The following is a 25,721-nucleotide window of genomic DNA, read 5'->3' as shown; positions in this document are numbered from 1 at the left end:
ATGGTAGGTGCTATTGTTATTGTTGTCATTGTTACTTTGGAGACAGAGACTATTGCAGAAATACATGCTGCAATGTCCAGGCAAGGAAATACAGAGCTGGGTATCAGGAGGTCTGCTTCTGGACTCCAATCATCACTATGGCTGTGGGATCTTGGGCAAGCCCCACCGGCTCGCTGGGCCTCATCTGTAGAGCGAGCTGGTTAGCAGCATTGCTCTGTAAGCCCTCAGAATCCACCCGGGCTGATGCTCCAGGACTGCCCTTTGGGTTTCTAGCTTCCTGGAAGACTCCACTCTATAACCTCGGGAGTGTGTCTGGGTGTTTCCCTGGGGGGACTCTCTCTGGAGCAGCACAAATAGAGTGTCTAAATCTGAGGGACCAGTGGAGGGCTAGGGAGGGGCTAGAACCAGCTACACAGAACAGCAGTTGCTGCTCTCCTTGCCTCTGGGAAGGGTGACTGCCTAAGGCTGAAATCAGTGCGAAGAGGCCGCATGCAGCCTCTGTGGGCAGGGGACACCCCCTCAGCCAGGGAAGCTGGGACCTTAGTCCAGGAATCCCAAGACTCCTGCCCGATGGTGCGGAAGCTGTTAGGAAACCAGGCCGTGAGAGGCTGCGAGGGCAGAGGCATGCTCCGCTGGGGCCTGTGTGCCAGGAGGAGGGGACGGGGGCCTCTGGAAGCCCCCCCAGGAGTCCAGGAGGTGGAGCAGAGGCTGGGGTGTCAGTGCGGAGGGGAAAGTGTGGACTCACCTTCTCGCCTGGTTGGCCCTTTCCTCCCTGTGGCGGCCACATGCAACATGGAGTGCAGGGAAGAGACAGGGAGGGAGAGAAAAAAGAGAGGATGAGAGAGAAGCACACGCACAAGAATTCGTGTTAATGGCACAACAACCCAACACAGGAAGTCACCGTGAAATAAGAAACAAAACAAACACAGATGCTGACACACGACAGGTCCCGAGTCCAACGAGCACAGCACGTGGACGGCTGGTGTCTCAGCCTGAGGGCCGGCCCTAGCCAGATAACTAAGAAGGAAGGGGCCTTACGAGGCCCCCTTGCCAGGGTGTGTGTGTGTGTGTGTGTGTCTGTATGTGTGAGACAGACAGAGAGAGACAGAGAAAAGGGAGGACACACCCAGGTCAGAAAATCGCCCGAGGAGCCGTGGCCCCAGCTGCCGGGGTCATTTGAGGAGGGGGTGGCCGTGGGAGAGACTTTCCCAAGGACTCTGTGGTGAGGTGGAGTCTAGTTGTTTTGAAGGTCCAACCGAATACCAAGCACAAAACTGCCAATAGATGCGACAGGAGTCGTTAGGGGTGGCCAGGCAAGATGCGAGGAGGGACACCGGAAGACAGATAGAAGGACACACACATCTGGGGGATGGAGGACGTGGCCGGGGTGCAGAGGAAAGTGGGTCATGGCCAAGGACCCCTGTGCGCACAGTGACCAGTGGATAGACGGCCCCAATCCACCCTCATTCGTGGCAGCCCATGGAGCCACCTCTGGTGGATCATGGGAACAACTCAGGCATTTCACACCCACCGGCCACCCCAGCTCTTATCAGGGGGTCCATGCCAGGACTCCTACTGTGCAGCCAAATGGGTCCATTGTCACATTTAAAATAGCACAAGCAGCATGAAAGCACCAAAGTGGTTTGAAAATAGCTTTGTGTAGAAGGAAATGGGGAGACCTCCTGTGGCTCTCCTTCCTGCTCCACCGGAGGCTCAGGTGGACACTTCCCTGGCGGGGTCGGGGGGACACATCCACAGGGCCCAAGAAGGAGGGCAGGAGGGGCAGGCCTGGAGGGATTGCTTTGCACTTTGCAGGCTTCCCTGCAGGCTGGCAGCTGCAGGCCGGGTAGAGACTCCTGGAGCTGACCTGTCAGGAGCAAGGACTTTGGTGTCTTGGGTACAAGGCCCAATTCTACCCCAATCCTGGGCAAACTGAGTCTCAACATGCTCATTGATAAACAGGATCTCGGAGGGCTATGGTGAAGAACGTGCCTGGCCCAAGCCCACCCACAGCCAGCCTCTGAGAAAGGTGGCTGAATGCAGTCTCCCTAATCTACACAGAGAAGGACCCAGTGACAGCCTGGGGGACTCAGGGTTTGGAGTTAGAGAAGTGAAGCCTAGAGACAGGGTCAGGCAGGAATTGCACGGTGCTGCGATCTGGGACGTGGTTGGACAGTTGCACGCGGGGGTGGCCCAGGGCTCCCAGCCTCCATGTCTTGACAGACAGTTCTTGGGTAGCCCTGGGGAGCTCAAAGCTCTGTGACGTGGAACACTTGTCCTGAACCTCTGAAATGTCCCAGGTCCTAGGCCTAGGGCTGTGGCTTCTTCCTAAGGATCAGACCCTCCTTAGAGCTGTGATGCCAGTGGAGGGGGTCTGGGCAGGGTGAGTTCCATTATCAAGGTCAAGAGCACAGGTCTGGAGTCAGACTGCCTGGATTAAAGTCCCTGATCAGCCACTTCCTAGACCTGTGACCTTGGGACAGACACTTAACATCTGAGCCTCAGTTCTCTCATCTGAACAATGGGGTAGAAACTGGGCCCACCTCATGCAGTTCTCGTGAGGGCCGAATCAGCTGATGTGTGGAAGGCCCTTAGCACAATGCCAAGCACACCGGCAGCACTTTCAAGTGTTAGCGATGACTTGGTGCCTTTTCTCTGAGCACTGGATTCACACCAGGTCAGCAGACTCACACAGGATGCCACACCCAGGCCTAAGGCCAACCCGGCCCAGGAGGTGAGGTTACCAGGCAAAGCATGTGAGTGACGCGGAAGGATGGCACGGGGCAAGTTGGGGCACCAGGAGCCAGGGTGGAGGTTGAGGCTGGCGGCTGGTGGGGAGTTAGAGGTCAGACGGGGAGAGCAGCTCGGGCCACGGCCTAGACTAGGCTGGGGGATGGTGAGGCCAGCGTGTGGCCATCATTGCCTTAGGCTGCCACCAGCTGCTGCCCATTCCAGCCTCTCAGAGGCTAGAAGCCACCAGAAAAAACCCTGGTGCTGGGACCTTAAAGCCTAGCACCAACCTTCCCATTTCTGAGATACAAGCTCCCTATCAAATATTCCCTTTCATCATCTTACTGTTTTCAGCTGGAAACGATGAATGTTTTAACCCCCAGCCTCCTGCTGAGGATTTGGAGGCCCTGCCTGGAAGCAAGCCCTTTCTGCATCACTAGCCTCTGTCTAGGGAAGATGATTCCGGAAGCTGGCTCCACTGCAGTTTCTGTAGAGCATTTTCAGTTTGCATTTCTTGCCATCTTTCGCTGCTCTTGCCGGGGGATGGTTGCAGGAGCAGCTATAAATCTGGGGGTGAGCTGCCAGCCTCGGGAGGTTAGGGAGTGGAGTGGGTGGGAGTCCTCAGTAGTGATTTGGCGATGAGCTTTATTCATGCCAGTTTTTGGATTTTTCCTTTGCCATGGCAGTTCTCTGGAGAGTAAAGCCATATTGCAAGATCGGAAGGATTGGAATAAAACTTTTCCCTCCTCCTTGAAGCAGACTTGGGTGGGGGAAGGGAGAGGTCCGACCCCTCCTTGGGGTGGGGTAGGCAACTCCTTGCCACGGTCTGCAGGACAGGCCAGCCCGGGGAAGCAAGCAATGGCCACACAAGCAGGCACAGATGCTCCAACTCACCACACGTCCAGGCATCCCAATGGCACCTTTGTCCCCCTGATGGAGGCAGAAACATATAGATGTGACTGGAGCCAGGCCAGCACGTGAAGGACCCCATGGCTAGCTACACACCCAAGATCTGGTTTGCATGGGTACTTGGGATGATTCCCAGGCGTCATGTGGGTGAACTCGCCCCTTTCAGTCCCACAGACTGGCCGCATCCTCGTCACGCGGAACTTGAAGCCACGGAGCAGGGTGAGTGGCAGCTCCCGTGTGACAGATGGGTGAATCACTTTCCTTGGTCTATCTCTGCCGGAGCTGGGGAGCAGCGCCCACGTCCCCCAGCTCCTCCCCAGGCCCTCTGTCTGCGAAGGCCACCAACAGAGTCCTGCCCTTCCTCACCGCCACACCCAGCCCCCACCCCGTCCCCACCCCGTCCCACGCCAACAGCGCGCCCTGTGGATTCAGCCGCAACAGGAGTTTCAGCTGCTGAGAGGGAGCTGCTTTGTTTTGCGGCCAGGGGTTACATCTTCTCACTCTGGAAATCTGCTTATTAAGTTTTGTTCCTCCCTCTTTTGGTAGAGAATATTTTTTTGCAATCATATATGTGCAAACCCATAAAATCTGGGGTGGGGCTTGGGGTTTGCCAGGGGCCTGGAAGGATGGAAAACAACAGGGGCTGAAAATCAGACGGTGTTTGTCCCGGCAGGAGAGAGCTGGGTTTGTGGGTTCCCCTGAAGGGTGGGCATTTCTGGGGTGATTCTGTGTCTGCTGACCTCACTTAGGCAAAACACCCCGAGGGATGGTTAGCATCCCAAGATGTATGTGGATGCACCAGGGAATAGCAACCAGCTCTGGATTAGGCTGCTGTTACATGTACGCTGTCAACACTGAAGGTATCTTTAGTAAAGCGTTCAGGCTTTGGGAAAGAGTGGCAGGGTTGCAGCGATACGTGGATATCTGTTATATATATATATATATATATATATATATATATATATATATATATATATATATATATATATATATATATATATATACACACACACGTGGATCTGTTTCTTGAACATCCAGATCTCTCTCCCGGGACTGCTGGGAGGATGCCAAGAGACAATGGTTCTGGAATGCTAACTCCGGGTGCCTGGCACCTGGTGAGTGCTGTGTAAACTGCATCTACAGGTAGTGAGCCCAGTACGGCCACAGGCAAGTGATTTTTATAAGCACGTGTGTACTTCATACTTTTGTATTTCACAAGAGACCAGCATCAGCAAATCTTTCTGTGGGTCACTCCCAGGTCCCTTTGCTCAGAAGCACGAGCAGGACTGTGACCCTTCCTGCTGAGGGAGACAGGCCTGCTGGTCGTCGGCTCCGACTTCCCAACAACCCACTCACTCTTGGGCTTCTGAGTGATATTGCAGGAGGTGTGTTTTGGTTTCTTTTCATTTCTTTTTTAAAACTAATGTTCTTTGCAGTCCTGGCCATAAAATGCTCGGGTTAGGGACTGGCATGGAATGGCCAGAGGCTGGAAACTCTGTGCGGCAGCCCCTGCTCTGAGAATTGCCCCCAAATGCTTTTTAAAGGTGGACATTGTCAGAAAAAAACAACGTCTGCCCACATTCTCCCAGTCAGCTGATTTTCCCCCTCCTTGGATTTCATGGGACAGAGTCCTCTGTCCTCCTTTGCTCCAGGGCTCGTACTTGCTGGGAGAGTTTTCATTTTCAAGGGCTAAACATTTGCCCACATGCATTTCATTAAAAAAGTCACTGCTGGACATGAATTCTAGAAGCTGCTGGTTTAGTCAAGAGGTTACAGTATAATTCATGTCTAAAAGAGGAGTAACAGGGATAAGAGAGATGCACAGAAGGCTCTGGAATCCAGGGGGTGTGGCCTTCAGTGCAGGGAGAGAGGGCAGCCTGGTGCCAGCCCTGGCTCCCCCTCCACGCCCACCTCGGCCCTCTGGCTGGCTACAGCATCTCGCCTGAGCCACTACCCATCCAAGGGCCCACGGTATCCGGTACTCAATGCATCTATGCCTCAGGCTACACCCCACAGGGCAACGTCTTTGAAGACTTTAAAGATGGTCCTCAAATGTCGAGTACGGACCGCAGGAAACAGCAGTATGGGATGGTGTGTGGTAACACGGGACCTCAAACAGGTCTACAACTGAAGCTTGGACAATCGGACAAGCTATTTTACCTCTCTCTGTTTCCTCATCTATAAAATGGGCATAATAATACCCATTTCATTGAGTTGGTGAACAAATCAGATGTATAAAGAGGGATTAGCAGAGTGCCTGGCACCTATGAAGGTCTCAGTGAGACATGGCTGTTAGTACTATTGATACTTTTGTCCCAGAGTCCCCATGGTTACTTGACCCAGCCTCTCTAGCACTCAGAAATGGTAACTGGGGGGAAAATAAAGTTTTTGAGTCTACTCTTACCAGAGGACATAGGACAAAGCAGGGACAGTGGCCTTCAACTAAGCTGGTGCATACCAGTAAGGAGGACACCCAGTAAGTCAGGGGACTGCCTCCCCATCCAGCCCCCCATTATAGGGTCACCAGTATGGAAGTCAGGTGTGGCCCTGGATGGGCCTGCATGCAGTCATTTGCCTGCCTGGGCCCCAGGAAAGGTGCCAAGGAGCTTCACCCTCAGCTGTAGGTTAGAGATGCTGGAGAGAGGCCTCCCACCCAGACACACCTGGAGGAAAGCAGCCACCCAACCTCTCCTGTCCTTGGATTGAGAAAGAGCCCGTGAGAGAGATGCAAAGGAAAAAAGAAATGAAAGCTACTTACCGGGAGGCCGGGTCTTCCAGCAGGACCCTGAAATAAAGGGGGAAAGAGTAAAGTTTAGGAAGGTCAGGGTATTGTTCCACAGAGCCCAGCCAGCTGTGTGATCTTGGAGTCACTTGTGCTCTATGAGCCTCTGTTATTTTATGAACAAAATGAAGAGAGGGCCATAATCACTAAGCTTCCTTTCAGTTCTAGCATGCATTCACTCACTCATTCATTCATTTATTCATTCAGAAAAGCAGTTAGCAGCAGTCTCCTCTGTGCCAGGCTCAGGGCAGGTGCAGGGAACAGAAAGACAAGAATGTCCCTTCATATCTCTGTCCCTCAAGGATCATCAGGGCTCTGGGACTCACTGGCATGTCCCCTCTCTCTGAGCCTCTGTGCCTCAGTGTCCCCCACTCATGTGTGTTGGTCCTGGCCTGGGAAAGCGCCCAAGGGGCTGGAGCTTGGTTTTCCCTGTCTTACAACACAGGGGAAGCCAGATGCCAGCTCTGATGGAGCCAGTCGGCCTGGGACACTTCTGTTGGGCCTGCCCCATCTGAGCTGATGGACCATGGCCAGGGAGCAGGAGGTGGGAAGGGTGTGGGCCTCTCTAGGGGTCCTCTTGCCCTCTATTGGGATGGTGAAGGGGGCAGTGGGACTTACTTCCTTTAATGCCTCTAACTAGCTTCAGGCCACCCTCTCTACGATGGGTTGGCGCTGGCAGCGAAGCGGGAGGCTGGACCCCGCCCTGTGTGGCTCCAGGAGTCTGTCTTCACTGACCACAGCCATGTCTTTCTCAAGCTCTTTTTTATGACCCTAGGACTCCTGCCTAGAACAGTTCTGGGTATAGACTAAAGACTCCATATGATGGATCTGAAATCCCACTGAAAAGAGGAAAACATTCAAAAAAATGTTGATCGTAATAGATATTCGCATAGTAATATGCACAGGACGGGGCTCAGGAACAAAGCAACTTCTGAGAAAGTCATGTGTTTTTCACTCTGGCCCCCAACTTCCAGATGGATCTGATACAAGAGGGTGGCAGAGAAACTGCTCTAGGAGCTGCCTGGTGAGGTGTCATGGGGCGCCATGCGGAGCAGGAGGACCCCCTGCAGAGAGCTTCTGGAGCTGAGCCCCACCCTGGCAAGGCCGGGGCCTGGGGTCAGGAGAGATGCGGTCTTGGTAAGGGAGAAAGAAGCAGGCTTTAGTTAGGAGCAGGGCTCTGGAGTCAGCCTGCCTGGCTGTCACTTACTTGTCGGTGACTTTGGGCAAGTCGCTTGGCCTCCCTGTATCTCGGTTTCCTCATCTTGTAAATGGGAGAACAATCATATCTACCTCTTGGGACTGAATGAGATAATTTGTGTAGAGCAGTCAGCACAGGGGCCGGCATGGAGCGAGCGCTGAGTGCTGCAGTCATTAGAAAAGCAGAGGACTGGCCGGGAGGTGCGTGGAGCTGGCCCCCGGTCTCGCCCTCCAGAGGCTCTGCCATCAGGTGAGTTTCTCTCCTTCCAGATGTCCTGCTCTTCCCATACACCCACAGCAGCGCCAGGAGGGGGTCTCAGGGTGCCCACCTGGAGACAAGTCCATCTGCCTCAGGGCTGCTGAGGCAACGCAGGCAGCACCAGGAGTAATGCCCCTGGCACCACCCCACCCACCGGGTCCCTTGCTCCTGAGGACATTCCAGAGGCGGGGGCAGGGGTGGGGTGATGCCCCCACAGAGAACCAAGCTCGGGGGATGCTGGTTAGTGGTCCCATAAGCACAGAGCCTGTGCCCACCCTTTCACTCTGCTTTGCCCCCAGGCACTAAAACGTAAGCTCCCAAGGCAGGCAGGGCACTTTCTGTTTTGTTCACGGATGTGTCCCCAGTGCCTTAAGGAGTGCTGAGCTTTTAGTAGCTCCTTAATTCATGTTTGTGAACGAACGAACCTGAGGGCGGGTACCACGAACCGGGGGACTCAGCCCCTTCTTTCCCAGCTCCGCAAAGACAGCTCGGGCACCCAATGTTCTCAAACCAGAGCTGTAGCACTGAGCCAATCCCCCTTCCTGTCATTTCTAAATGCTATCAGGGAGTGGGCCAACAAGGGGCCGCCACCTCCCTCCTGTCCCAGAAGGCAGACGGGCCTGTGGGGAGTTCCCAACCTCACACAGGGGGTCTAACCCTGATAGGGACAGAGAGGCAGTTTCCCCACTGCTCCTGTGTACTGAACAACGACATCACCTGTACGTGGGAGGAACTTCTCTAGGGTCTCAGCACCAGGGAAAGCTATGCTTCTCCCAACAGCCAGGGGTGCTCCCACCTTACTGCCCCCTGACTCTTGTAACAGCTCTGCTTCCCTCTTTGCTCTGACCACCAAGAAGCTCAAAGCTGCGTCTGTGGCTCATCTGCACAGGATGTTGTGGTGTCATCAGCTCTGGATTCTCCTTGTTTTCTTGCCTCTGCTCTCCACACTCCCCTCCACTGTTTCCTTATCTAGTTTGTAAATCACCCCGAAATGTTTCTTGGAATAAGATGGGGTAGAAATAAAATGAAATAGTAAATTAATTTATAAAAATACAAAGAATAATAATTTCTTCCTGAAAATTAAAGACTTGTCAGAATCTTTGGGGATCATCTAGGGAAGTCTTCTGTTTTTAGAATTTAAATGAGTTAATACATTCTAAACGGAAAAAAATATACGTACATACACACATATATATGTATGCATAATATATATACATATACACATATATACATATACATACATATAATTATATATATTCCTTACAACACCTGGATGAGGCAGGTACTATTACTATTCCCATTTTATAGATGAGGAAACTGAGGCACAGAGAGGTAAAGTAATTTGTCCAAGGTCACACAGCTAGAAGTGGCAGAGCCAGGATTCGGACCCAGGCAGCTTGCCTCCAGAGTCCATGCTTGTAATCACTCGATTACACTGCTTCCATAAAAGCACAAGAGCTCCTAACACATAGTAAGTGTTAGCTAGTATTTCAGCAAGGATCATTTTCAACCAGGGCTGGCAGCTGGACATCATACATTTCCTTATATTCCTTCGGAGAAAGAGACATGCATACTTCCCTTGGCCATCTGCTTCAGTCTCACAATTCCTGTAATTAAGAAATTCTCTCTTAAATCTAGTGCAGGGATGGCCAGCAACTGTCAGCTTGAGTGCGGACTCCAGTGGATTGGTAGTGATTGAGTAAAGCATTCTGTTAAGAAGCCTCTTAATTGATTAGCAATGTCTGCCATGGACAGGAGCGGTGGGGTAGTGGAGGGCCCCACCGCTCAGATGATTCCTGCTGCTGCTTAAATCTATCCTCCATGGTTGTGGTATCTAGGCACTGACCACAGTAACCAGTGTCACCCCAGAGGTGCCCCTGAAAAACACCCAGAGGGTGGCAGACAGGCATTGCGACCAGCTGCCATCTCCCTCTCCCTGCCTCTGGCTGGTGGCATTCTTCCTTTGCGGGAAGCAGAGAGAACGGGCTAGGGGGTGATTTCCACCCTGGCCAGCTTCCCATTTCCTCCTCACCCTGCCTTGCGGTTTCAGCCAGAGTTGGGTGAAGACTCAGGCCTCTTCTGCGTCAGGCTGAGAATTCAGGGAAGCTACCTGGGCTCCTCTCCCTCAGTCCACGGGAGTGGTGGCTGGGCAGGCAGGGATTGTGAGGAGAGGCTCATATCCCGCCCCCCCCAAACCGATCTGCTCTGCACTGCAGAGCCCCCAGCAGTGACAGCACCCTCCCTGGCTGCGGAAAGTTGTGGGGTGAGGCCAGCAGAAGCTCTCAGGATGCTGCATTCCTGGTGAAGGCAGCCCTCAAGTCAGGCAGGGACCCAGAGCTGACTTGGGTTAGCCCCGCTGCCTGGCTGTGGGAACGAGGTATATGCGGGAGGTCCCTGGAATGGGGGGAGGTGAGGACTCTTTTTGGCTTTGTCACAAAGAAGGGGAAAAGCAGCCCATTTCCAGCAGGTGGTCTGTCGAAGTTTCCTATGGCAGAGTTTATTTTGGAAGATTGATGACAGGAATTGAGATCTGACATCCAAAACATGGATGATAAATCATCCCTCCTCTTTTCAGGGAATGACAGGATTTTCCTCTCTGTAACTGAGCAGCGAGTGAGCTGGGCGGGATCGTCAGCCCAGGTTCAGTGTGCCTTTCAGGACACAGATGGAATGGAACATCGTGGTCTTATTACAACTTAGGCGGCTGTTCTTGTTGGTTCAGATCAAGAGAACAGCTATGGAAATGACTTCTCCGAGGAAGGGATGATGATAGGGCTGCTTTCAGTATGCTTGAGAAAGATCTGATGTGAAGGGCTCGGCCCTTTCAACTCCGATACCCAGCTCCCCCGGCGACCTCTGGGCCTTTTGTTGGGATATCAAATGCTGTCCTCAGAAGACATGCCCCTGTTCTCTGGATCCATTACTTCGAGGAGACGGTCTCCTCGGGCTCTTCTCAGGTTCTCTGGAAATGGCTCAGCTCCCCCGCCCTGCCTCTGGCTTTAGGGTGATGCCAGGGGAAGGAGCCCGACAGGCTGCCTCTAGTTTGTGTTGTTTCCCAAGCTAACCCGCTGACATCATTCTCTTACATAAAACCCCTGCCACCACCACCAACCACCACCTGCCCGAAGTGATTTGGCCAGATGGAGATGCCCACTCAGCGGTGCGGACACCGCATCCTCAGGAGCAGTCCACGCTTAGAGCCGCTCACCGACCTGTTTACTGAAAGGGCAGGGGACTTTCAAGGACCAGAACCGACCAGAGATGATCTCTTTCTTCCTTCTAATACTCGGTGCTTCTATGACTCCACTTGCCTCTTTGGGGGACAAAGGAGCAGGCTAACAATGGGGCAAACCAGCCTTTCAGATTGCAACTGGGACGTGTTCTGCTCGGGGCACAACTACTACGGTCTGGCCCTGGAGGCCGCAGAGGTGGGTGGAAAGCAAAATGACGGCCGTGTCAACCTTCTGGAGGGACCTTGCAGACTTCAGTGGAGGGTGTAGGGGGCTCAATCCCCCCACCCAGGGCCCGGTTACCAGCAGGGAGCAAGGCCTTTCAGATGCGTGAGACCAGGCTTCGAGGGAGTACTTACAGGAGGTCCTGAAAGAGAGAGAGAAAATGCCAGGGTCAGTGCCAATGCCATAAAGGCTGCTTAGAAGCAGCGTCCAAGAATTCTTCAGCTGAGGGATTTCCATCTGGTCTTCGAAATTTGTATTTTCCTGGCCCACTGTCACCAATATAATCGCTTCCCCCTTTATTTCATCTCTGTATTTTTATCACTGGATGAGAAATCCAGAGGTCTGGGCCCCAGGTGCCGCCAGGCCGGGGCCCTAACTTCCTGAACTGTCCTTTCCACACCTCAGCTTCCGACCCCCACAAAACGGGCTCCCTGGGACCCGCCCCAGCTTGGGCACACGGTGGCTTTGCCAAACACAGGGCGCTGGGCACCAAGGCTTTTTGCCAAGGGTCAGAGTGTTACAGAACCTGGAGGCTGTGATTATCAGCATGCCCGTTGTCTCTCCACGCTCATATGAAATGCAACAGAAAACAGGCAGGAACAGCAGGGGCCAAAGGAGGTTTCTCATTGGGTTCCCCGCCTGATGTTTATCGGACCTGTCCTGGTTTCTGTTAAGCTCTGAGTCAGGCTTTCTGCCCTCCTGGGTCTGCTGCCCACTCCCTCTTTCTCACCGCCCGCCTCTGTGCCCTGGCCCTTCCCTCCCTCCAGGCTCTCTCCTTTCTTTCCTCCTCCTTGCGGCTACTCTCCCTCCTCCCTCCCACAGGCCTCAGCAAGAGCCCTATCTCATTACGGACAACGGACAACGGCCGAGAATTACAAATTCAAATGGTCAGCAAAAGGGGCAGGAGGACGGGTGGGGAGGTAAGGGAGAGAAAAAGCAGCAGCCGAAAGATAGCAAACTGAAAGGCATTTCTGCAAACATGAGTCACCAAAGCCCCAGGGCCCGTGGGATTCCCAGCTGGGCCCGGTGTGTCTGCCCAGCCCCTGGTGACCTGGCCACGTTAAGACAGCTGCTACTCCCGTCGCTTCTTTTATGCTCAGCCAATAAAGACTGCTTATGTTTCCCCTTGCTCCTCACGTTCCCAAAGCCAGCTTCCTTCTCCGCCTTCATCTGCCTGTTTCTCCATCCTGGTCCCCTTCCAGCAGGAAACAGCCTCTTTCATGCTGGCCTCTGTCAAGCCGTCACGTTAAGGGGGAACAAAATGTTTTAAATTAAAAAAAAAAAACCAGTCAAGGGGTGTAATGCCTGGGTGAGGAGGCCCCAGGCGGGCCGGCAGTGAGGTTTCAGAACAGTGAGAGGGAGGGAGGTCGAGGGAGGAGGGGACATCTGGGACCTATTAGGCTGAGGGGCAGGGGAATGTCACCCAGAACCTGAAAATATCCCCCAAGTGCACTTGCCAGAGGGGCCAGCCCAGCTGGAAGGTCCGTGCCTCTTGGTGGGGGGGAAGTGTCCTCGTGAGAAACAGGCTGGTGGCAAAGTTCAGCCCACGGCAATTTGGGGACGGTTTAGCCACATGGAGAGCAGATGTCCTGCACCCGCCGGGCTCCCAGGGCACAGATTCTTGGTGGTGGTGGAGGTGGGGTGTCCCTGGTGACACAGCAGAACCCTGGTGATGGCCCGGCTCGCTGTTAGCAGCCTCGGCCGCACAGGTATCACCAGGTGTTGCCGGGCAGCTAACGTGAGACTTGGCACTCAGCCTAGTCCCTGAAGGGCAGTTTGCTGGGTCCTCCCAAGTGATGTAAATTCTACTGGCGATTTCAAGGTTTTTTTTTATAGCCCCATCACCATCACTGCACACACTCCTGTGGTCCTTACTACATGCCGGGCACAATTCTAAGTGTTTTCCACTCCAGAGTAGATTCTGTTATGCCCACCTTGTAGATGAGGAAACTGAGGCACAGACAGGCTGAGCTTCTCCCCCAGGGACAAGCCGCTAGTAACCAGGAGAGCTCCTGACTCTTCATCCCACTGCCTCTCTCCATGCCTCTCACTCAGAAAGCAACTCACCTCACCCCCAAATCGTCCACAGACCTGTTCCCTCTCCAGTCCTCTCCCCTGGATGCCCGCTGTGTTCAGCCTCTGGCCCCTCTCTCTGGACTCAACCCTCTCATCTCTCTTTTACGGGCCCCTTTTTCCGATGCAAAGGAATTTGGCTCTGTCAAGCTCTTCCAGGCTAGTGTTCCCCTACCTGTCACTTACACAGACTTCAGGATGTGAAAAGCCCCTGTTTGTTAGTTGATTCTGTACCTTAGGCAGGGGGAGCGGGATAGAGGAATTATCAAAAAAGACTTTTTCTATCACTAACATTTTTTCCCCTGTTAATGACAGTCCTCAAGGGTCCCCCTGGAAAATCTTTAGGCCCCTTGGAAGATCTAACTACTGCCCTGCCCCTGGCAGCTTTTATCAGACCTCTGGATTTCAGAGCGGATGCTTCACCTAGTGCTGTGTTCAAAGGCCAGCAGCTCTAAGGTGGCTGGGGAGCCGACTGTAAAATCAGTAGTGCTTTGATGTCACTGGTTGGTCTCCAATGTGGGTCACTTGGCCACGCTCAGTAACATGGCTATTAACTGACTGGTCATCCTGGCCAAGCACCAAAAGATAGAGTCACACCAAGGCATGACCAAGCACCCATTGAATGGATGGGGAAACAGAAGCCCAAGGAGGGTAGTGACCATGCAGTGTCACTGCATAGATTGGTGGCAGGGATGTGACCAGAACCCAGGTCTCCTGACTCCCCATCCAGGGGTCTTCCTAACAAACTACACTGTCTCTCATGGCTGTGCAGTTGATCCTGTCACCTACCACCTCAGTGAGGCCACTGTTGCCCTTCCCAGGGATTGGCTGACCTCCTCCAAGTAAGACAGTCATGTTCCTCCTAAAGGGACACGTAGGCATGGACTCCAATAAAGAATCCCAGGTAGTGTTCTATGTCACACCTTTCTCTGAACCATCTTTAGTATGTTCATTTATTCATTCAGCAAACATTTAATGAATGCCTGCTGTGTGTCAGTCGCTGTGCTGGTCTATGGCTCTATAAAGATGAATAAGGCACAGTCATTGCCCTCTGTGGAAGGAAAACTTCATTTTTTAAGCACCTAATATCTACCAGGCCTGATGCTCTAGTGACACAGAGATGAGTAACTCATTTCCTTCCGTTGGGAAATCAACAGTTTCCTATGTCAGAGAACTGGAGAAATTCCAGAGAAGAGAACTAAAACGAACAAAAGGATTTAAGGGAGAAAGGTTTGCTGGTGAGGATTCACCCATTCACTCAATCGACCACATTTACTGAGTGCCTATGACGTGCGAGACATAATGCTAAACATGGCCATTATAACAGCACATTCAATCCTTATAACAACCACGTGAGGCTGGCATTATCCTCATTTCACAAATGAAGAACGTGAGGCTTAGGGGTTAAGCAACCTGCCTAAGGTGGTCTCCCTGTCTTAAATGGCAGCATCTGTTATTTTTTGTAGGTTTCATTTCCATGTAACAGAGCACGGGTTTGAACCTGGTCTCTCTTAGCCGGAAGCCTGTGCTCTCCAGAGTGGAGGTCATCAAGGTCATCAGGCTGGGTGGGGCCCCTCCTCTCTCTTCCCCTCTTACCACCCTCCCCAACCCCCGTACAGAAGGCTCTGCCCTGTCCAGACCTTGGATCCAGTCCTGGTCCTGGACAGAGAAGCAGAGAACCACAGAGTGTGCCCAGGTTCTACGTCATATGAGGCGTGAACTGACCCTGCTTGACTGCTGGGCTCCCAGCAGCTGGGGTCTTAGCCCCAACCTACGCCGCCTGGTGCCTGCTGCCAGGCTGCCTGCAGCTGACCACCTGCCACTTGGCTCTGCCACGTGCCGACCCACCCATCCTGCCAGGGCAGATGCTCTGTAACCCTGGCTCTCCTAGGACCTGGGTGGCTAACAACAGTGCCTGTCACACTCTGTCTGGGGGAACATGGGTTCTCAACCAGGGTCGATTTTACCCCTCAGGGAACAGCTGGTAATATCTGGAGACATTTTTTTTTTTTTTTTTTTTTTTTGCGGTACGCGGGCCTCTCACTGTTGTGGCCTCTCCCGTTGCGGAGCACAGGCTCCGGACGCGCAGGCTCAGCGGCCATGGCTCACGGGCCCAGCCGCTCCGCGGCATGTGGGATCTTCCCGGACCGGGGCACGAACCCGTGTCCCCTGCATCGGCAGACGGACTCTCAACCACTGCGCCACCAGGGAAGCCCTGGAGACATTTTTGATTGTTACAACTGGGAGGCTGCTTCTGGTCTCTAGTGGGTAGAGGCCAGGGGTACTGCTAGACAACCTGCAGTGCACAGGCAGCTTCCTACAACAAAGCATTATCTGGCCCCAAATGTCAATAGTACCAAGAGTGAGGAATCCTGCATGGACTAACAGAAGCCGTCCTGTCTCTGGACTCCCCCTGCGCCTATAGTCCTGCCTGTACTCCTAGGATGAGGCCCTGGCCTCACTCCACCCATGGTTTGCCAACTTTGGGGATCTTCTTCTATAGGTTGGCCTGTTCTGCCTCCACTCAAGACCTTGTTAGGACAAATAATAATTCATTTATTGAGCAATTATTCCGAGCCTGACACTATGCAAAGAACATTATGTACCGCCCAACAAACCAGTGAAGTAGCGACTATTATTATTCCACAGATGGAAAAGCCGACACCCAGGGAATTTAAGTATGTGTTCGTGGTCATGGAGCTCACGTGTGCCTGTGCGGGTAGCCGAACCCAGGCCTGCCACTACCGTGGCATGCAAGCAGCCTGGCACAGCCTCCCAGGGCCATGGGGCCCCCGTGCTTGAAGGAGGCACACATGTAGGTGAAATAAGGGGGCAAACTCTGCCTTGAGGAGTGGTGAAGGAGGGAAACGCGAGTAGCTCAAAAACCATGGAGAGAAATTTGTCAGGGACAAGCATGACGGCGTGTTAAGGGAAACTGAACAAGATCTGAGGCAGCCTCTGCCCTTTGAGGCGCACATCAAAGAGAACAGGAAGTCCTTCTCCCGTGCAGTCCCATGGTGGGGATACTGGCTTTACAGGGAGTCACGGCAGACCTCTGGGCAGAGCATCTGGATTCGGTGCTGCGGGAGCATGTCTCACAAATCATGCTTTGTGACCAATGCTTCCCCGTACTGAGGTTCACCACAATCCAGCTCCCATTCTACAGATGAGGAAACTGAGGCTCAGAAGGGATGTAACTCACCTATGGTTCACAGCTGGTAAGGGATCCTGAATTCTAGTCCAGTGCCCTTCCTGGAACAGCCCACCACTGGCAGAGCTTTGAGGGGTGGCAGGCTTTATAGTTCTTAGAAAAAATATACAAGTACTCAAATGGTGTCTTGTGAGGGCCGATTGTGCTCATCTCTTCCCAACTCTGTGTTCACATTGGCAGCTAGAAATCAACCACGGTGGGAGTATTCACACCACAGAAATTGGCAAAAGCTACAAAGCAGCCTCACCCCGACCCCAAAAGCCAACTGTTAACCATTTCCCAGCACACTGAGACTCTGATCTGTCCCATGACGATGTCAGCCACAAGACATCCCCAGACCTTTCCAGCTCAGGCTGATGGAGAATAACAGGTCCTGAGAGGAGTGGGCAGCAGCTAAAATCACACACACCACACTTTCTACTCTTGCACTCGTGGCAGACACTGCTAATCGATCACAGCTAGTCTTCCCACAATGCACCTTGACAAGGCTTCACAATTTTTTCCAACATGGCCACTATCAATCAGCACAAGCTGGCACATGAGGTGAAATCTAGTAGTCATCTTGGAACTAGAGCCATCTGGGAGGTGAGACACAGGGAAACAAGTAGGCAAAGCACGAGGGTCATTTTCTGACTTATCAGGGAGGACTGGGCTAGGCTTGGGGGGCAACAGAGGTGGAGAGGCTGGGTATCCTGGACTCCCCAGCTGTACCTTATGCCAGGGGTAGGAACTAGCATTCATTGCAGCCCTCTCCCCCTGTCCCCAGCCAGTTGTCAAGACTGGCAGAGAGACTGGGGAGGTGTGAGCACAAAAGGGACAGGAGCCAGCAAGACCCCCTCCAGTGTAGTTCATGTCCTGGCCCCAGGAGGTCCCCGATGACCTACTGCTGCCACATCTGGAGCCACCAGAGGGCAACTCGAATGGTCACCTTCCTGCAGACACCATGGAAGTTGCCTTCCCACCTGATGCGGTCTTGGGCCAGCTCCAGGGGCTCTTGGAGCCCTCTGCCCTTAGTGAACCCCTCCCTTTGCCATGGAGGTTGTCCCTCTTCATGACCTTGCTCCCCATCTTATTTGGCGAGGGCCTGGGGACTGGCGGAGGCAGTGGGATGGGGGAGGCTCAGGTGCCCTGCCCTGCACTTCTGGATGTGGAGGGGGTGTCTGGGTAGCAGACTCTCTTGTCTTCCCAGCACCCACTCTCCCTTCCTCCTTCCTACAGAACCTCGATTCTATTCTAGTCTCCACCCACTCTTCACACAGCTCCATGTCTCTGGGGAAGCCAATCCCAGGCCTAGCTGGCAATGGGTGAGGGTAAGTGTCTGGGGCCAGGAACCCTCATGAAGATGGCTCTGGGGGGGTCAGTCTGTGCAGGCAAAGAGGAAGGCCACAGCTGAGGACGCTGAGGGAGGGGACATCCCAGTCCAGCTACCGCAGTTCCCACCACCCCAGACTCCCGCATGCCCTGTAACTGGGGAAGCAGCCCCGAGGCTCCAGGAAGTGGCCATGAGGGCTGCTGGCTGGCAGGAGGCCACAGCAGAGAGCAGCGCCAGGCTCCGCAGAATGGACAACGGCTCCGACCGAAGATGGCCACCGGCCACACCTGTGTCCCCTCCCCAGCGCCACGGCAGCTGTAATCCTGGGAGGATGAGACAGGAGGGGATGTTGTCCTGAATTAACTGAGTGGTGAGTCTGAAGGGCTGAGTATTAAACAGGAAGTGGCTGAGTTTCTCTAGGTTATTTCTCTCACCCTCAGCAGAGGCAGGGGCTCGAGAGCAAAGCTGAACGCAGTATTGGGAGGGGGAAGACAACCGCATCTTTGCACACGTGAGCTGTGTCCCCTTCATGCTCACTGCACTAGTGTTTATTATCATAAACATCTCCTCAGCCCTAGCTGCATGGGGCTGCTGTGCTGGATGCTGTGAAAGTCAGACACCATCCCTGTTCCCAGGGGCTCCTCTAGCTCAGGAGATGCCTCCCCACTCCAAGTGACACCCAGATACCTTGTCCCTCAGCCTGAGCTTCTGGCCAGCTTCTTCCTCAAGACTGGGGCCAGGAACCCCCAGAGTCAGACTGTGGCTACCCCTCTGGGTTCAGGGGCCGGACCCTGACTTCCGTCCAGATTAGAGCCGGCTTTGCTGTGGATCTTGGAGGGATACTGTCCTCTCTCCCTCTTGGCTACCACCCACCTGGCGAGCTCCTGCCTGGGGTGCCATGTGCCTGGACTGGGCTGTCTCATTGACATTCAGCCCTCCGCCCTCTCAAGGATCTTGTTTTATCTTTACTCGTTTGATCCTCAAAACAACCCTGAAAGGTTGGAGCAGGTATCAGCAGCCCCATTTTATGGGCGGGGGCTGAGGTACAGGCAGGGGAAGTGCTACCCAGCAAACTCTGTCTCCCCCTCTGACTCCAGCCCCCGGGCAGCCCGCTCGCCTGCAAACTTGGGCCCAGTGACCACTGACTGCACTGGAAGCGGTAGGTGGTCTTAAGACACTGGACTGCCACCCTCCTCCCACCCTGCCCCCCTGCACTGGAGCCCTGAGCCGGGGCTTGCTTTCTCCCTTCGGTTGTCACATGGGTCCTGCAGGAGGACAAGCCTCCGAGGCACCGCACCTCTGACCCCAGACCTTCTTCCTGATACCGGATCTGGCCACTGCATCCGAGTTCCTGTGGCAGGCCCTGCTCGGGGCAGCTCAAACGTCACAGCTCTGCAGGTCGGGCCCCACAGGCAACTGCTGGAGGGATAGAGGGGAGGGGTTGGCCAGGGGTCGAGACCCTGGTCAGACCCACACGGGACGTTACCCCCCAGAGGCCTGGGAGAGGCCACAGGCTTCGTAGGTCTTGTCTTTACAACCAGGCCTGGACCTCCCAAGGATGAGCTTTTGTTTTTATATTAAAGTCACAGTTATTGACAACTCATTATGAGGCTGGCATCCTGAGTCTTTTGTCTCATCATTGTCATAAACACTAATATTTATTAAGTACTCACCAACCTCCATCAAGAGCCAAGTCTGTTATACATCGTCTCACCTACTCTTCACAATAGCCCTGCAAGGTGACACTATTATTATCCACACCTGACAGATGAGGAAACTGAGGCAGGGCGGTCACATTAGCAGCCCATGGTCATACAGCCGGAGCCCAGGCACGTCCTTAGCTGCAAAGCTATGCATTACCTCACTGACCAGCCACCACAACCCAGGCAGGTTCAGTGCTATTCTTGCTATTCTTGCTCCATAGGGGGCTCCTGAGGCCCAGAGTAGTTAAATAATTTGTCCAAAGTCAGACAGCTGTAAGAGGCAGAGCTGGCACTTGGAATCAGTTATACCCTAAAGCTTTCCTTTTTAACCCCTACATTTATTGCTTCCATGAAAGCAAATAAGAGTCAGCAAGACAGGTGGTAGGGCGAGAGGGCTAGACCGCTGAGAACGAAAATCTGCAATAAGTCCTTTCTAGCCCCTTTGACGACTGTGCGTGGCCTCATCCATGGGCTAAGTTCAGACCACTCTCATCTCTCTTAAAGCTGGCTCCCTGAGTTCCCCCACTGAGGACTGACTGTAAACCCCACCGAGACACTGCCTGTCTGAGCAGGAACTACAGCCAGCCACACGCACACTCGGTCTCATGGCTTCGTTGTTCCTTTCTTTATTTAGAAGTAGCAGGTTAGAAACTTGACAGCTTGTACTTTTCACTTATCAAACTGCCCAGAATCATGGGAAGAGCATGAGCTTTGAAGCCAAACAGCCACAGGTTCAAATTCCAACTTTGCTACTTGCTAGCTGTGTGATCTTGGGCAAGTTGCTTAACCTCTCTGAGTTCCAGTGTCTTTTTCTATAAAATGGGGGTAATGATAGTATCTACCTTGTTGGAATTCAAGGAGTAAATGAGAGAATACAGGTAAAAGGTTAAACACTGCTCCTGGCTTAGAGTAAGCATATAGTAAATGATAGCTATGATAATTACTATAGTTATGAACTTGGAAAAAATGACATCCTATCCCAGAAGGCTATGACACCTTCCTCCGTTCTAAGCACAGGTACGGTTAACACAGAGAGCTCTTTCCATGTGCCAGGCACCATTTTTAGTGTTTTATGGACATGGCCATATTCAGCCCATATTAAGTACAAGCCTTATAAGATGAACATCTTTGTGACCCTCATTTTACAGATGAGAAAACTGAGGCACAGAGAGGTGGTGTCTCCGGCATGGGGTCACAGCTGGCAGGGGCAGGCTGACTCCAGGGCCCAGGCCGTTAGCCTCTGTGCTGCACTGCCTCCCAGATGAGCCCCCAAAACACTGGAAACCACGAAGAACAAACAGGCAGGGGGCAGGGTAAGCTGAGATAAGCAGAGCAGGATGGATGGGGCTGGGCAAGCATCTGAATAAAACAGTACAAAGTCACCAGCTCTGAACCCGCGGGACAAATTACGTATTTTCTTGCTTCCTTGGGTCCTGACACTTCCAGGTTGGGGTCAGAATCACAAGTCCTGAGTGAGGAAATCTCAGGACAGTTCTCGCTGATGGAGTGCAGACCCAACTCTGCAGACTGAGGCCAAGGGCAGGCATTGTTCTCTGGCCGCCAGTTTCCTGGAGTGGCCTCCGGCACAGGGCAGAGGGGCCGGGCTGCCCGAGCACAGATGGGGGCCCAGGGAATGGGGAGAGGTTTTCTATCAAGACACCCCCTGTGTTGTCAGGGTGGAAATCAATCAGGGCTGGGGCATCCATCAGACTCTGCTGGCTCTGACCCTTATTTCGATAAGGATCTGGAACCTCACTTGAACTTGTCATCCTTGACTGAATCTCCAGGAAGCCGCGAGATCCTCCCACAAGCTCTGGAGGTACCTCCCAAGAAGAGTTACCTCCTGCCCCACCCCCACTCCTCACCTTGGGTCCTCCCCAAGAAGTCAGCAGTGTGCAAGCGATGCTCCCTTGCCACATCCAAAAGGCACACAGAGCTCTCCAGCAAAGGTCACCGCATGTACACCGCAGCTCTACACCATCTCCTTTAGGTAGCTGGCTTTGATTTACCATGACCCCAGAGTACTGTGCACGATTCTTTCCAAGCCCTCAAGATATTCAGTTAGTTATTGGTCTCAGTTCTATGTGAGAAAGCCAATTCCATGTTTTTCTTCCTTGTATTTTCTGTTAGACTATAAGATTTCTGATGGGTGCAATCATTTACTCTTTAGTCACTATTCTAAGAGAAGCTGAGGGAGATTAGATGCTGCCAACTCCAGTGCCTGTGTAATACAGGCACTGGAGTTGTACTTGTCTGTACAGCCAGACAAGTAGTAAGTGAATGAAGCAGGCCAGGTGTAGTGCGATAGGCAGTGGTAGAGGCTGTGGCAAAGCACTACAGGCTTGCTTGGGCGCCTAAAACAGTTACCACCTATCAGTTCCAACCAAGTACTGCCAGGTGGGGATGCAGACACACTATTGTCAGATCTTGAAAATATTTAAGAAAAGCCAATATTGGATATTTTATGTAAAATCTTCTGATTTCTAAACGTTGATACTAATTTAAAACATTTTTTTAAACTATTCAGCAAGCCAAACAAAGCTGCATTTGGTCCTTGAGCTGCTAATTCACCGTACATAATCTCTGGGGATCTTCCAGGCCTGATGTGTTCCAATTCCACAGCCAGAATACGTGCTCAGTAGATCCTTGCTGAGGACATGAATGGGTGGATGGCTGGATCCACTGGTTATCACGGAGCTAGAAGTCTGTGAAGAAACAGTGTCCTAACAGTATTTGCAAACTGAATTTATGTTTGAGAGTTAGCTTTAACCAAGTGTGGAATTGCTTAGTTATGCCACCTTCAAGCATGTTTACGTCCCTCCCCTCTTTGCCTTCCTCCTCCTGCTGGGCATGGAAGCCCAGAACTGACGACTAGCACTGAACAAGGCCCGAGCCTTAGGGTGGCAGGTGAGTTAGAACGTTGAGTTTTACTCAGGCTTGGAGGTAAAGCAGGGTTATGTTGAGCAGTGACTGAGATTAACAATTAATGAGGTGCTTAATTGCCCTGGGTATCTATTTTTCTTAAATCTTACTTTAAAATGCACACAATTAAAAATATATACTGTGATGAATAATTAATAAATGTTAATGTTTGGTCATAATACAGAGTGTTTTAACTCAGGGGTCGCCAACCCCCATCGCTTGCATTACCAGCCTGAACCATCCCCCAACTCCAGCCCCGTTCCGTGGAAAAACTGTCTTCCATGAAACTGGTCCTTGGTGCCAAAAAGGTTGGGGACTGCTGTTTTAACTTATAATAGCATAATCAAGTGAAAAATTTGCTTGTCTCTGTCTCTCAATTATGTCTAAATCAGCTGTGCTATCTGCCCACAAGGTCATGGTTAAGGTGTGCATATGTAACTGTGGGCCAGTTAGCCCTAACGACATACATAGCCTCAGGGGCAGCAGGCTGGCAACCCGGCATGGGCCTTTTCTTCCATGCCACCTGCCTGGATGGTACCACCAAACCCTCTGAACAGGATAACAGCTAGTGTGTGCCAGACAGTAGACTGGGCATTTCCTATTCACTATTTCTAATCCTCATAACACATCTTATCTGCATGTATTCTAATTTACAGATGAAAACACCAAGGCTCAGTAAGGTTAAATAGATTTTCCAAGGTCAAATAACTAAAAATGATGGAGGTGGCGTTCTCTCTTGGGTCCATCAGACTGAGAAGTCCATCCTCTTTCCACACAGCACACTGCCTAAGTAAGGGCACATCCTCTCTTCCTTATACAGGACAAAGTTGTTCAGTACCCAAGATTCTTCAGGGAAGCACTGGCAGGGTTGAGATGGAAGCCCAGATGTCAGAGCCCTACTTGTAGTACCAGACTACTCTGGAATAGCAAATGCCTGGGATATGTACCCCTCACTACTCATCTATCCAGGGCCCGTGGCAGACATAACCAATCTATTTCTATGCTGCTTCTCCTACTTGTGGCAGCCACAACCAATCAATCACAGCTGGCTCCCATGAGGAAACATATTTGCCATCCTTGGCCAGGCTCTTAGCACAACTGCCAGTCAAAGAACTTTCATAAACTGAAGATGTAGAAATGCTAACCGCAGTCTGGTGGCAAGCAGAGATAGACGGAAACCACTATCTTCTGAACTGAGAGGGCCTTAAACACGTGATAGGAGAAGAGGCAGAAGGAAAAATCAAGGGTGAAGTTGGGCTCTGTGGTCTTATATCCTAACCCAGACAGGCTGGGGGTCGGACCTGGTTTGCACTGCGAGTTGGGTGACCTCGTATGTCTGTGCTGAGGCTGCAGCGTACTGCGGTGAACAGGGGCCAAGGAACTGGATACGTCTGAGCTGAGAAGAGTGAAAACCCTTTGGATCTTGCATTTGGCTTTGCTTTCTAAAAAAAGTTTGGTTTGTTTTTCTGACATGTATTTATTGTTATAACAGCTCTTTAGGAACATTAAAGGACATTTCGTGAAAGAAAAGCATCAGCCCCCAGCCCCCTGCTCTCACACAACTGTTTCCATTTTCCCTTCTCCCCTCTGATCCTCCTCCCCATGCATGCCTAGGCAGGGTTGAAATTAGCGAGCACGCAATAGGGGATGCTGCTTTCTTCACTTCACATGACAGGGTAATCGCATTCCCACCCTTGTGCCGCCTTCCAAGCGACATTTTTTAAATGGCTGCACAGTATAGCATGATTGGCCTAGATTTGTTGGCTCTACATCTGGAAGTCTCTGTTTTTTGTATTTTATGCTATGATGAATAACTTTGTGCCTTTAGCACCTCTCTTGTGATAAATTATTTTCTTAGGCTAAAGAAGTGAGACTACTGAGTCGACATGAAACCTTGTATGAACATCGCTCTGACTTTCTGCCCTTGCTTTTGACCTCACATGTGTATAAACTCTTGAGAGTTCTGGAGCACTGAACCCCAGCTGGGAGGTTAAGAAGGCTACTCCAGGCCACCCAGCAGAAGAGAGGCCTCGATGGAACCGATGCTTGCCTCTCAGGCTCCTCGTCCAAAGCTCCTGCACACCCATAAGCCCTCCCTGCAGGGGCGGGGGGCTGCACATGGACAAGGGGTGGGCTGCGGAGCCCACAGGAAATGGGGACACGGCATCAAGAGGTTGAAGCCTCTCTGGTGGCCACCAGTGTCCCCTCCTCATGGAAGGTCGCCTTCCGACAGGAGGCCCTACCTGACTTTTCAATTAAGAGAAGATGCTGTTTAGAGGGGGCAGGGCACCCCGGGAGCCCAGGTTGTCTTAGGTGCTGATCCGCATGAAGGAGCTCACAGCAGAGAAGCCTCTACCCACTGTACCCAGCCCCTCCACCCTACCCTCTGCAGCTGGACAGCCTGAGGCCAGGGCTTCGGTGGGGAGGGCAAGCTGTGTGAGAGCTCTGTGCAGGGAAAGGCTGGGTGGTCTCCAAAGCTCTGGTCCCTTTCTGCCCAAGGCACCGGGAAAGCACAATAAACACAGGCTGAGCAGCTTCAGCCCCAGCTCAGCCCCAGTCCCTGGCCCAGCCCCTGCCTCAGTTGCTACGAGTCCACCTTGGCTGAGAGTATCACTTCACTGCCCAGGAGGAACGTTTGTAAGTTGAGCCCAGCCAGTCCCCACCGCTCTCCCCACTCAGCCCACTGGGGGCTCCCAGGACTGGGTGGGTATGACTGCAGGCCACACTCAGCACCACCCAGGACCTCACCTCCAGCCCACTGTTCCAGCCTGGGGTTCCACAGAACTGCAGGGCCGGTGCCCACACCCAGGGCTGGAGGCCAATCCTGAGCTCACACGAGCCCAGCCTCCCCACCCAGCAAAGTCCTAGCCAGCCCACGGTCAATGGTTTCTTATGGAGCTCTTGCTTTCTGTGTCTGGCACTGTGCTAAGTTGGTGCTGGGGTTACAGAGGTGAAAAAGACAGAGTCCTGGCGTGTGACCTTGGGCAAGTCAACCTCTGAGCTTCAGTATCCTCATCTGTAAAATGGGGGTAAAGCAATACCTACCATGGGGGTGCTGTGACAATTAGGTGAGATCATATATGTGAAGCACTTAAACCAGTACCTAACATACAGTAAGAGGTATGTAAATATTAGATTTTACATTGTCATTATTCTTTCTAGTTGCAA

At 52.6% G+C, this 25,721-nt stretch overlaps 1 protein-coding gene across 1 annotated transcript in view; it reads right to left on the bottom strand.

The window, feature by feature from the left end:
• The window catches only part of COL13A1 (collagen type XIII alpha 1 chain), a gene marked incomplete at both ends in the record, with an annotated part of 141,670 nt that overhangs the window by 68,227 nt on the left and 47,722 nt on the right, over positions 1-25,721 (bottom strand). The window contains 3 exon segments of the mRNA XM_079705576.1: positions 746-772; positions 3,625-3,660; positions 6,398-6,424. Of these exon segments, the coding sequence (XP_079561702.1) occupies positions 746-772; positions 3,625-3,660; positions 6,398-6,424 (90 nt within the window).

Source organism: Hyperoodon ampullatus (genome assembly GCF_949752795.1).
Source record: "Hyperoodon ampullatus genome assembly, chromosome: 1".
NCBI classification, from domain to species: Eukaryota; Metazoa; Chordata; class Mammalia; order Artiodactyla; family Ziphiidae; genus Hyperoodon; species Hyperoodon ampullatus.
This window is presented reverse-complemented; position numbering and strand designations above follow the sequence as displayed.